A 12880-nucleotide genomic window follows, 5' to 3' on the forward strand; every position below is an offset into this window, starting at 1 on the left:
TTGAAAAATAATACTTATAAAAAATGCTCTTATTAATTTTTAAATTTTTTGAATGCGCATTTTTTTAAAATTTTATTTTATTTAAAAAAATTCAAAGATTATTAGACGTCAGTTAACTACAGTATCATGATAATTAACAATTTTTTGATTTTTTTTTCAACAACTCAAAACTAAAAATATGCGCATGTAGAAAATTTAAAAAACTGTAAGTGCAATTTTGAAATATTTATTTTTTATGAGTTATCGTTTTTTAAAAAAATTCAAAAATATTAGACGTCGGCTAACTTCAGTATCAACTTTTTTTTATGTTGAGTTACAGATGTCAGCCACGCAAGCGCTTTTTATACATTAGAAAATATTCAGCTAAAGGTTAACTTACATGAGTTGTCAGCCAATGAAATTTTTCTATTTTATAAAATAACCAATCAAATTTTTAAACTTTTCAAAGAAACCGCACAAGTCGTAACATAGAAACGCGCTTTGATATTTCTGTAAAAAGTTTTTGATAAATATTAATATTCATCATCATCATCACATATTATTATTTATCATATCACAGTTACCGTAAAAAAAGTTTTTGTAATATAATGAATTATTGAATATTCAAATTTTTAAATTTAAATCTCAAATCATAATTTTCTAATTTAAGTCAAAATTAAAAATAATTATGAATTTTGTATATAAAGGGTTCATTTTATTATTTAGTCTTTTTCCATTTATAATAGGGGTATGTATTTTATATATTTATACAGTAATTAATTAATGAAAAATTCATATTTTAATTATAAATTAATTATTATACTTTTCAATAATTAAATTTAGATAAATAATTATTTTATTAAAATTCATCTGGTCAACTAATTTATGATCATTAATTTTTTTTATGAGTATGAATGTGGCAGATATGAGACAATTTATAAATTTCAAATAACTAAATAAATTAAGTCAAATAACAAAATTCAAAAAAGTGCGAGCACTAATTTTTCAAATATTTAAATACACGATTTAGAATTTTTACTCTGCTTAAATTTTATTTCGTTATTTAAAAATTTAGAAAACATTAATTTTTTTAAAATCTCTACCTAATTCATTAAATAATTTAATTCAAATAAATATATATATTTGGTATTTATAAAATTTTTCGTAAAAAGAATATTTTGATGACTTTTTCAAGACGGGAGACCACTATCCGTACGTCATCTAAAAAAATCTTGTCTGTGAGACAAACAAAATTTTTCTTTTCCTTTCAAGACATTTTTATATCTTAAATTTGTCTCTCTGCTACTTGAGTATCGTCACACTAGAGATGCTGTTGATAGGGTAGAGGTACCCTGGTGGAAATTATTTGGAGTTTTCTCTGAAAAACTCTGGAAAAGTCTTCAGAACTTTAAAAAAAATTTTTAGAACTGAGTTTTTCAGAGAAAATTCCGAAAAATTTCCACCAGCGTACCATTTTCTTATAGACGTCACAAAGCCACGTGTACTACTAGGGTATTCATACTGATAAGTAAATTTATTTTTTTTCATTTAGAGTGAATTAGATTACGATGGCTGGTTGCAAATACGTTTATATCATGCCTTGAATGATAATCCAGTAGCTCACTTTACGGAGCGAGGAAACATAACAGTTTCTAGTATTCGAAATGGAGTTTCTAGCATAGCTCAGGCTGGTTTAGATCCATCGCAATTAACGGCGATGAAAACTCTGGCAAATAATGGAAACAAATATCGATTAAAAGCAGTTATTCGCACATCCTCGGGATCTGAAACGACTTTTTTAACATCTGTACCCGCAGTAAGTTATAATTATATTAATTTTGGCCATAACGTATTGAAAAAAATATTAAATAATTAATGTATTTTTATTACAGTGTCATCTGTTCGGAACTGAGCTTGAAGATATTTTAACAGTATGGTTGGATATAGCAGGAGAACCAATATCGGTATCTCAAGTTTCTCCGGGTCCATGTATGTTAAATTTACCAACAACAAAGATGTGGACAACTAGCGTACAAATACGATCTCCTGATGCAGGTCCAGCTCCTGATACAGCTTCATACATTACGAAAATAGAAAATGAAAAGGCAGCAAGAGAAAGAGGCGAGACCAAAGACAATCGATCATTCCTTGCTAAATATGTAATTATTTATTTATTTCAATCATATAAATTATAAATAATCATGATACTGAAGTTAGCCGACGTTTAATAATTTTTGAATTTAAAAAAAAAAAATACGGAAATTTTTAATTGTCTTCTAACGTCAGGATCATAATAGACTCGTCATATATCAATCCAATTTACGTACTTTAAATAATAGTTATATTAAATTTAAATTATTACGATTCATATCAATTTTGTATACATAATAGGAATAAGTTGACAGTTTCTTGGATAGTACGTGTTATAATTAACGTTTATTTACTATTTTTGTACAACGTTTCGTCGGTTTCCTGACTTTTTCAAGTACTGGAAAGACAAGGGTTAATAATTAACAGGAATTCAATTTAACAATTAACATTTTTACGAGTTACTTTAATTTCGGTATATAAATTAGGGTGGTTTATTTGGAACGGCTATTTTTTTTTCTCTCCCACTTCAAAATATTGTTGTAGACATTGAAAAAAAATTCCCTGCAAGTTTCAACCCTTAATTATAATTTCAAATACTTAACATTTGATTTTGAAGTTTTCCCATTTAAAATACATAGGAAAGTTAGGATTTTTTTTTTAAATTCTCTACAGCTCAGCCGTATCTAAAGTTACCAGTCGCCGTTCGCGGCATTTTGTAGGCAATTTAATACTCTTCAAAATTCCCCTTAGTAATTTTACTCAGATTCTAATTATTTTTTCTGTATTGGTTCTGAAAATCATTTTTTTAATGATAAAGGTTTTTAGTTGATGTTGGCTAAATAACGAAATTTACAGTAAAAATGCAGACAACGATTTTGTAGGAAATTTGATTCTCTACAAAAAAGCTCTTCATATTTAAGTGGCTCAAGTTCTTCGTTCACATGATATAGGGATTTTATTAATTTTGTAAATGAAATATTTTTTAAAAAATTCGACCAAATGCCTTTTAATTTCAATTTTTCATCAGTTAATGATTTTCTTTTTATTAATTCAACCCAATCATGAAAATAAAAAGGATTAAATTTGTCGGACGAAAAATTGTAATTAAATGTTAATGATAACACCTTCTATCCAAGAAACTGTCAACTTATTCCTGTTATATTAAATATTATTTATCTCGAATAAATTTTTGAGAGGCATTTTCCGACAGAGCCCCCCACTTTTTGAAATATTCAATGACTTTGCAAACGCAGTTACAATTTCGCTGATATATAGACTTTTAAAAAAATTACTCACAGTTCAAGTCAATAAGGAGTTCAACGAAATTTATGAAATAAATTTTAGCCTAAAAAATTTGACATAAATTATAATATTGACATGAAGATTTTACTGAAATTTATTTTCCGAATTTTGTTTAACTCCTAATTGATATCAACTGTAAATAATTTTTTTTTAAATCTATGTCTCGGAGAAATTGTGACTGCGTTGCCCTTTTTTCAATTAATGCTTAAACTTTTTCTAAATTAACTATCAAAATTTGAATACAGTCATTACAATTGAAAGTCATTGAGTATTTTGAAAAAGTGGGGGCACTATTTGAGAATGGCCTTAAATGACAGTAACAAGTAAAATAATAAATATAAAAAAAAAACTAATGAATCTATTATTATTTTCAGTGGATGTATATCGTTCCTGCATTAATCTTCGTAGTCTTAACATCTGCAGCTAACCCTGACGCCGCAGCAGGAGGTGGAGGCGGCGGTGGTCAAAGACAATAATTTTAATACAATAGTTAATTTGTTATTAAAAAAATAACTTTTATTAAATAATATTTATTTCTTCTCTACCAAATATTGCATTTGTAATTTAAATAATTTAATAAAATCTATTCATATGACAATTATTAAAATTTTTATTTATTTATATTTAATTTAATAGACAATAATTTACAATAAACTCAATGCCTGACATTAATCAGGGCAGTGAATTTTTCATGACAGCGTTAAAGTAAAAATATTGATTAAGCTAACGTGTATTACTGTCGTGAAAAAATCAATATCTACGTGGAAACACCTGAATAAGTAGTAGCTTTTACAGAAAATTTTATAAGTAATGTTACGATGGCAGCATTTACATTAAATCTTGATAGAAAAATTTTACCAACTCTTGTAACTTGTGGTAAATTTGATGGCTCTCATGCTTGTCTTGCAGTTGCTACATCCTCAGGTAATGTTCTTATCCATAGTCCACATCGACAACTACCGACAGTTATAAATGAAACTCCAGAAGATAGCTTAGAAAAACGATTAAAATGGAATGGAGAACTTGCAGAGCTTCAAATTGGCAAACAAGTAATTGGTTTTTAAATTAAATTTTTTTATTAAGCTATATATTAATTTATTATATTTTATTGTAGGTATTATCTCTGTGTACTGGTCGTCTTACAGAAGACGAAAGAGATATTCTTTTGATTGGAACTCTTACTCATATTCTTGCTTATCAAGTGGAAGAAAATGCTGATCTTTTTTATAAAAATGTAATTATTTTAAATATGTATTAGGGTGGAAATGTTTTTTTGCTTTTTTTTATTCCCAGGTAAAAAAAAATTCAAAAAAAGTTCAACATGTGGAACTTCTAAACTTTAGGCAGATTAGAACTTTTTTTGAACTTTTGTAATTTTGATAGTAGAATACAAAAAATTATCTAGTACTCTAACAGGTGAATTTGGAGTAAAAAAAAACGTATTTATGTATTTCTCAAAACGTATTTTTAATACATTTTACCCCCGTTCCGAAAAAGTTCTTATTGGAAACCAGTAGCTCCGTAAGAATTAAAAAACGTTTGTAAAAAGTTCCAAATTAGAGGTTTTTTAACTTTTTCGGAACGAGTGTAAAATGTAGTAAAAATAAATAAGAGTTATCTATCAAAAAATTGCCGAAATTTTGAAAAGTTCTTTACTTATTTGCATTTAAAAGTAAACAATTAAAATCGGCCAAAATACGATTTCTTGGAACAAATTGACATTTAAATGCAAATATCTAAAGAGCTTTCATGAATTTTGAAAACTAAGTCTATAAGTTGTAGGAAACGGAGTGATCTACAAAAAAGTTCCTATAACATTTTACGATAATTCTGATAGTTTCGCCGGAAACATCAAATAATTCTAAAATTTACAATGGATCCAATTTTGATCTCGAATAACTTTTGAAAAATCAAATTTATCGAAAAATGTCAAACGCTGATAATTTCTTTCTAATTCAGGTAGTCGACTGTAATATCAAGAGCTCAAACATTAACAGTATTTTTTTTTCGTCATCTCGAATGATATTTTCCGTATAATTTTTCAAAAAAATAAAAAAATGGATTTTTTGAATCAGTCTAATTTCTATACGTTTAATAGATTCCAGACGGGGTGTATTCTATTACCGTTGGTAAACTCAGCTGGTTATCAAATCAAGTAACAATAATTGGTAGTAATTGTTCCATTACTATCCTCGATGGGGAAGGAAATGAAATTTTCTGGACAATTATGGGTGATATCGTTAGATCATTAGCGATATTTGACTTTGATGGTGACGGCGAATCTGAGGTAAATAAATTTTTCTACTTATTTTATGAATGTATAAAAAAAAATATCATTTATTTTTAAATAGTTATTAACAGGAACTGAAGATTGTGAAATAAAAGTATTCAAAGGAGATATTATTTTATGGGAAATTAAAGAAACTGCAGCAGTAACAGCTCTTTTAGCTTTGCCTGGACGGCAATTTGCTTACGTAGTTGACAATGGAACTGTTGGTATTTACGAAAGTGGCCAAAGACTGTGGAGAATTAAAGTAAATTTTTTTTTATTAATTCATTTAAATTAATCATGATATTTTAATTAATTAAACTGTACACTTATTGTAGTCAAAACATAAAGTTGTGTCAATAAGAAGCTTTGATGTTAATGGTGATGGTAAATTAGAACTTGTAACTGGTTGGAGTTCTGGAAAAATGGATGCAAGGTCTTGTGTTACTGGTGATGTTACATTTAGAATACAATTGAATGCTGCAGTTGCTGGAATAGTCGAAGCTGACTATCGTCGAACTGGACGACCAGATTTAGTGATAGTTTCCATTGTAGGAGAAGGTGATTTAATTTATTTATTCAATTGTATTATGGTAAATAAATCAATCAATCTAGTAAATTAATTTATATGTAATATTATATAGTCCGGGGATATGGAGCTGGGCTGATGATAAGTACACCGGAACCAGGGGAATTAATTAGAAAATTTATAGCAAAAAAACAAGCGCTATTAATGGAACATCGTCAACGAGGAGCGAATTTTCAAAATTATCTTGGATCTAAATTAGCCGTGAATATGTTTCCTGGTAAAGGAGCTGTTAGGCTTGCGCTAGCTGCTGGTCCTGGGTTATTTATTTACTGCGTAATTGTATTTGCTGAGGGTGTTTTTGAAGGTGAAACGATGGTTGTGCATCCAACTCGACCGGAAGAAGAATTAGAAATTGAATTAAAGCCAGATGAAAATATGACTGTTGATATCCATGTTAAAGTTTGTGTTGGAACTGCAAATGCCGATTTGTATCAGGTTATTTTATTTTTATCCACTATATATATGATATATTAGCAGGATAGAAAAAATTGCTTGTTAAAATTAGAGCCTCTAATATTAAGTTCTTCCTAATTGCAATTTTCCGTTTTTCCGTTTTCTATTTAAATAACATAAGAAACAAATTTTTTGAATTCTGTAACTCATTAACGAATAAGTATACCGAAAAGATCAGTACATATTTTTGTAGAGAATTGAATGCCCTACAAAAAAAGTCTCTTATCAGTTTTTGATAAATTCAATATTTTAGGAGTTACTCAAGGTCAAAGTTGAATTTATAGAATTTTTACTATAAATCGACTTTTCTGGTAAAACTATCAGACTTATGACTAAATTTCATAGGACCTTTTTTGTAGACCGTTTCATTTCCAACAAATTATTCTTAACAAGCTTTTCAAAAATCCCTGAATGCTCTTTAGTTATCTGCGTTCAAAAATCAATCAGTTTCAAATGTCGTATTATGACAGATTTTAATTCTAATGTACATAACTAAAGAAAATTTAAGAATTTTGAAAAGTTTGTAGAAAGTAATTTTTTGGAAATGAAACGGTCTACAAAAAAGGTCCTATGAAATTTAGTCATAAGTCTGATAGTTTTACCAGAAAAGTCGATTTATAATAAAAATTCTATAAATTTAACTTTGACCTCAAGTAACTCCTAAAATATTGAATTTATCAAAAAATGAAAAGAGACTTTTTTTGTAGAGCATTCAATTCTCTATAAAAATATGTACTGATATTTTCAGAATACTTATTCATTGATGAGTTACAAAATTTAAAAATTCAAAAAATTTTTCCCATGTTATTTAAATGGGAAATGGAAATTTGCAATCAGGAAGTTGATGTTGATATTAAGAGCTCTAATTTTTATTTTAGGTTTTTGAAATCGTGCGACAATTGCCACAATTTTGTATGTATGAAGTAATATCATGGCCGGAAAATTTGTCTGAAGAGTTTAAAAACTGTGGCGTAGTGTTTGAGGTAATTACTTTAATTAAATTTATACGTTTATCGTGTCTACAATTTTTCAACATGATTTTGACGTTTAAATTTTACTGATATGTAGATTTCCGAGAGACTAAAACGAATTGCTTTGTGGCTGAACCAAAGTTTTTTACTCACTAACGAATTCGACGTGCCAGACGAAGGTCCTACTGCAGGATTTATTGAATTTTGGCTACGAGGAATGAGAGATAGTTATATTCATTGCATTCGAGCTAGTGCATCAGGAAAAGCTAGTCTTCAAACGGAAGATATGAATTTTGCTGGTGATGTCATTCAATCCTTGGCTACTTACTTGGGTATTCAAGAACTTGGATCTGAAGCAAGATTTCCAATTGAAGAAATCAAGTTATGTAAAGCTCTAGAACGTGTCAAAGGTACTAAGTTTCAAAAACTATCATTCTATTTATTAATGTGAATATTAATAACGTTAATTGATTATTAGGTTTACGTGAAGTTGATGCCAGGCTTCAAGCCGATGCAGCAGGAGATTCGACTTTACTGAAAAATCTTGTAATCCGATTAGAAGATGCTAGAATTTTGAATGATGTTGAAGGTATGAAGAAGCGGGTTTTACAATTGAAAAATGTTAATAGTGATCTTATGAGAGAGAATGAGATTCGAACGAATAGTAGCCGAGAGCTTGCATCAACGTTAAGGGAATTAAATGTAGGAGTTCGAAAGGCTTCAAGACTCCGAGGTAATAGTTTATTATGAAATTTATTAATTTAAGCTAAAAGACCTAGTATCCGATCAGGGAATACATGCAGTGACCGGGTACTAGTTTCCTAATCGGGTACTAGGTCTTTTACTTTAAATTAAAAAAAAAAAGTCCTTGTAAGTTAAAAGACCTAGTACTTGACCACGCATGTATTTGTATATCTATATTTACTAAATTTTGATGTTATGGAAATCAATTGGGAAGATGATAAGAAAAAAAAATTTCGAAAATATCAATATTCTTGAAAAAAAAATTTTTTTCTCAATTTTCTCCAATAATTAATGTTTTTAATAAAAGAAATGGAGTTGTCGCTAAAAAAAAATTTTTTAACATTGAAGAAATGATTGAAAACCGAAGAATCGCTTATTATGCGATTTTTGGCAAAATCGATAAATTTAAAGCTTCGGAACATTAAGAAAGAAAAATCGCAGCGCTTTGAAAGTTTTAGGGATTCTTCAGGACACTTTGAGGTTGAAAAAAACCGACGGTGTCCTTTGTTCATCCGTTATATCCAAAGTTATACCAAGATTTCCGAATATCCTTAAATATGCGATTTTTTACCTGTTTTTTAATCAACATTATCGCTTCAAAAAAAATTTTTCCATCAAAAGCCACTAATTGTGTCTTATAGATAATATTTTGCAGTTTTCAAAACCCCACTTCCATTCTATGTACGACCAATATGTCTTAAGTTATTGATTGTCAAAGCCAAAATGGACTTTATAGCTTTCATCAATGATAACTCGGCGCCAGATCGTCGTAGAGACTTTTTGAGGGGGGCAAATTAAAGGGCATAAAATTTCCTAAAAGAGTCATAAGGTCAGATTATCAATAACAATTTATTGAAACCCATAGACTTTTTTGAAGATGAGCAAAAATTTGGAAATTTTTTTTTGCGTCGGTGTTCTACGATTACTCCGGAACCGTGCATGATAAAAAAATTTGAAGTCCAGATGTAAAAACTAGAAACTCGAGGCTACAATTTGCTTTTTTATTTCGACTCTACGACCATTTTTCACCGAGTTACAGCATGTTGAAAATAACTTAAAAATTTGGAATTTCTTTTATTCCCTTAATTTTTGTGACCAGTGTATATACAAATACATGCAGTAACCGGGTACTAGGTCTTTTAACTTATAAATAATTTTTTTTAATCTACGGTAAAAGACCTAATACCCGATCAAAGAACTAGTACCCGGTCACTGCATATATTTTAATACCTATATTTAGTAAAATTTAGTAAATATCGATATACAAAAACATGAGTGATCAGGTACTAGTTCCCTGATCGTATACTGGGTCTCTTACCTCATATTATATTTATTAATGTTACATTTTCTTATTATTTAGTGGGTCGTGCTTCAACAAATACAATTTCTAGATGTAGAACGGCCATCCAAGATGAAAATCCTAAAGCTCTGATACAAGCATTACAAAATGGATAGTTTTCAAAAACTCAGATTTCAAACGTCAATAAAAAAATTTTTTTTACTAATAAATTTTATCGTACAAAATATATTTTATTGAAAGGCGACATATTAATTTTTTTTTTTTATAATTAAAAGTTATTCATTATATTACTCATAGAAATTATATAAAACTAAGTACTAAAATATTATGTACAATAATTGTAACTTACTGACTAATGACAAATTTATAAATTAAATTTTTCACAACACAGAGCCGGCCCATTCTCTTCATACTCGTCCCGTGTTACCAGCATAGAATTAAATGTCGATTTTTTAGAAAGCGCTTTTCCTCCTTCCCAAGCGTAAGTCTCAGGTCTAAAAATAAAAATAAATATTTTTAAAAAATCCATCCCTCCTACAAATTTTATTTTTAAAAAACCACAACTCGATACTCACTTTTCTGGTAGAGTTACATTGATATTAAATTCATCGGGAGCTAAAGAGCGAAGATCTTTATAAATTCTATCACGAAATCCTGGAAATTTAGCATTGCCGCCAGTCAACACGATATTTAATAATAATGATGGCCAAGTTTCTTCATCACACGCTTTTACAGAATCCATAATAGCTTCGGGGATTCCCATCTGACGAATTCCAACATCTGATGGGTTAAATAAAATTTCTGGAATAGCAAATCTTTCATTATTTAATCGAAGCGTTTGTTGTTCGCCTTGTGGTTCTGGATCTCGAAGAAACCCTCGTCTGAGTGTCGTGTAATCCGGAAGAACGTAATCTTTAACAATAGAATTATTTTCTAATTTACATTTAGCCAATTCCATGTCTTTAAAAAAATCTTGTGACACAAAACAAGAGTCCTCTTTAGCCTGATTGATAACATAAGTTTCATCCATTACATGTAATTGCCGATAAGAAATAATTTCTTTTAAATGATTTGTCAACAATTTTCCACCAACGTCAATTCGTCGTATGCCTTCTTTATATTTAACTCCATTAATATAAGGAACGATATGAGTAAAACTGTAACCCGTGTCTACAACTAGACAAGCTTTGCATTCTGGATTAGATGTTTTGTAATTGACATTAGACAAAGTTGTTGCATTTATTTGTACGAGACTCTGACACTCGTATTCTTCGAAAAAAATTTCAGTTGTCGCTTCTTGGATAGGCGCGAAATTGAATAATGGCTCAGTTATTATCACAGAAGTTTGATTTAAATTAACTGAACAACATTCTTTTGAAAATATGTAATCCCATACTGTTTTTTGAATGTCCCAATTAACGAGGTATCCTTTTTGAAATGGGAGCATGTAAAAAAGTCCTGATGCGTCACGACAATCTTCTATTTGATTGCCAACAAATGGTCTACGACGTTCACTTTTAGCTTTCATGATGCAATTGGGAATTATCCTGCAATATAAATGTATTAAAATAATAATTAGCAAAATACTGTGTACATTTTTATATAATGAAGTTTAATAAGCCATAAAAAACCGAAATAACTTTTAAATTTTTAAAAGAATAAATAAAATAAGATGAGTGTGAATGTAACAGACATGAAACAAATTTAAAACTATAAATAAATAGAGTAAATAATTAAAAAATTAATATTTACAGAAAATGCACTTATTCATTTAAAAATTTTCTAAATATGCATTTTTTTTTAATTTAATTTTATTAATTATTTACTTTATTTATTAATAATTTTAAATTTTTCTGATGTCTGTTACATTCATGATACTAAAGTTAGTCGACGTCTAATAATTTTTGGATTTTATTTTAGAGTAAATTATAAAAAAAAAAAATTGAAAAAATTGCGCCTGTAGTTTTTTAAATTTTCTACATGCGCATTTTTTTTTATTTTTTATTATTTACTCTCTAAAATAAATCCAAAAATTATTAGACGTCTGCTAACTTCAGTATCATGTTACGTTCACACTCATACTGACAAGTGGGAATTTTTTGAATTTTTTAATAAACAAGTAGAATGTAAGCAGAATAAAAATAAAAAAATTGCGCATTTACAGAATTGAAAAATAAGTACGTGCATTTTTTCAAATTTCGTTATTATAATTAATTAATTAATTTATTTAAAATTTATGAATTGTCTCACATCTGCTATATTTACACTCATATATAAAAATTATATATGATACTCAAGATAGCCGACTTCTAATAATTTTGTGATTTTTTACAAACGATAAATTATAAAAAATTCCACCTATGGCTTTTTAAATTTTCTACATTTGTATATTTTTAGTTTTTTTTTTTTTGTAATTGACTTGTTTATAAAATTTAAAAAATACTGACAGTAGCAGACATTAAAAAATTTTATTCTATTAAATCAAAATTGCACATTAAATTTTTTTTTTCTTTTAGTAAAAATTATATTTTATACGCAAGTGACTTGTTTATAAAAATTACAAAATTTTCTGATGTCTGGTACTTTCAGGATCATAACTTACATGGGAGAATCAGTGGAAAACCCAACTTTTGCAGTGTAAGCACCATTATCGATAACAAACGTCATCTTTTTAATTTTCAAATATAATTTATTTAAATATTTGAATATTCATACATACAAAATCTTATTAACAAGATTCAAATAATGATGTTCTAAACTACCGGTAAACAAAAACTGACGTATGTAAAGTATCAAGTGTTTATAACCTCAAATTTAAAAAATTCCACCATCGAGGTTCGATTTAAAGCCACCTGGGGCAAATTTACAAACCTTTCGCTTTTCTGAGTAATGAGATTACCATCTAGAGTGAGATGATAATAAAAATAAATTTTCATATCAGAGAAATTTTAACTACAGAATTCAGTTTCTCTCCCCAATAAATATTTGACAATTTAACTCCAGTAAATGATACTGAAGTTAGCAGACGTCTAATAATTTTTGGATTTTATTTTAGAGAGTAAATTATAAAAAATAAAAATATGCACATGTAGAAAATTTCAAAAACCACAGGTGCAATTTTTTCAATTTTTTTTTTTCATAATTTACTCTAAAATAAAATCCAAAAATTATTAGACGTCGGC

General features: G+C 28.2%; 3 protein-coding genes across 4 annotated transcripts; 2 read left to right on the top strand and 1 right to left on the bottom strand.

Moving 5' to 3' along the window:
• The first annotated feature begins 523 nt into the window (after positions 1-523).
• Positions 524-3968, top strand: LOC130671043 (ER membrane protein complex subunit 10). The gene is made up of 4 exons (XM_057474729.1): positions 524-727; positions 1532-1795; positions 1872-2138; positions 3747-3968. The coding sequence occupies exons 1-4, from the start codon at positions 668-670 to the stop codon at positions 3846-3848; spliced, it is 693 nt and encodes a 230-aa protein (XP_057330712.1). The 5' UTR covers positions 524-667; the 3' UTR covers positions 3849-3968.
• Positions 3969-4059: 91 nt separating this feature from the next.
• On the top strand, positions 4060-9897 carry LOC130671038 (Bardet-Biedl syndrome 2 protein homolog). Its single transcript, XM_057474720.1, has 10 exons — positions 4060-4421; positions 4487-4606; positions 5471-5659; positions 5724-5906; positions 5980-6202; positions 6286-6665; positions 7562-7666; positions 7752-8064; positions 8133-8387; positions 9759-9897. Exons 1-10 carry the CDS (start codon positions 4191-4193, stop codon positions 9851-9853), a joined length of 2094 nt encoding a protein of 697 aa, XP_057330703.1. The 5' UTR covers positions 4060-4190; the 3' UTR covers positions 9854-9897.
• A 140-nt stretch (positions 9898-10037) lies between these two features.
• On the bottom strand, positions 10038-12739 carry LOC130671042 (actin-related protein 6). Of its 2 annotated transcripts, none has more exons than XM_057474727.1 (3): positions 12570-12739; positions 10274-11245; positions 10038-10192 (listed from the first exon to the last, which is right to left on the bottom strand). In XM_057474727.1, exons 1-3 carry the CDS (start codon positions 12632-12634, stop codon positions 10063-10065), a joined length of 1167 nt encoding a protein of 388 aa, XP_057330710.1. In that variant the 5' UTR covers positions 12635-12739; the 3' UTR covers positions 10038-10062. The 2 variants fall into 2 exon arrangements, with proteins under 2 accessions (XP_057330710.1, XP_057330711.1); XM_057474728.1 differs by lacking the exon at positions 12570-12739 and adding an exon at positions 12301-12368.
• Between the last annotated feature and the right edge of the window lie 141 nt (positions 12740-12880).

Source organism: Microplitis mediator, chromosome 7, assembly GCF_029852145.1.
Source record: "Microplitis mediator isolate UGA2020A chromosome 7, iyMicMedi2.1, whole genome shotgun sequence".
Classification (NCBI taxonomy): Eukaryota; Metazoa; Arthropoda; class Insecta; order Hymenoptera; family Braconidae; genus Microplitis; species Microplitis mediator.

Coding starts and splice junctions, on each gene's coding strand:
- LOC130671043 (XM_057474729.1), top strand. CDS start 668: ATGAATTTTGTATATAAAGGGTTCATTTTATTATTTAGTCTTTTTCCA. Junction 1,796..1,871: donor TTTTAACATCTGTACCCGCA/GTAAGTTATAAT, acceptor TTTTTATTACAG/TGTCATCTGTTCGGAACTGA. Junction 2,139..3,746: donor GATCATTCCTTGCTAAATAT/GTAATTATTTAT, acceptor TATTATTTTCAG/TGGATGTATATCGTTCCTGC.
- LOC130671038 (XM_057474720.1), top strand. CDS start 4,191: ATGGCAGCATTTACATTAAATCTTGATAGAAAAATTTTACCAACTCTT. Junction 4,422..4,486: donor AGCTTCAAATTGGCAAACAA/GTAATTGGTTTT, acceptor ATTTTATTGTAG/GTATTATCTCTGTGTACTGG. Junction 5,660..5,723: donor ATGGTGACGGCGAATCTGAG/GTAAATAAATTT, acceptor ATTTTTAAATAG/TTATTAACAGGAACTGAAGA.
- LOC130671042 (XM_057474727.1), bottom strand. CDS start 12,634: ATGAAAATTTATTTTTATTATCATCTCACTCTAGATGGTAATCTCATT. Junction 11,246..12,569: donor ATTACTCAGAAAAGCGAAAG/GTTTGTAAATTT, acceptor TTTATATTGCAG/GATAATTCCCAATTGCATCA. Junction 10,193..10,273: donor AATGTAACTCTACCAGAAAA/GTGAGTATCGAG, acceptor TTTTATTTTTAG/ACCTGAGACTTACGCTTGGG.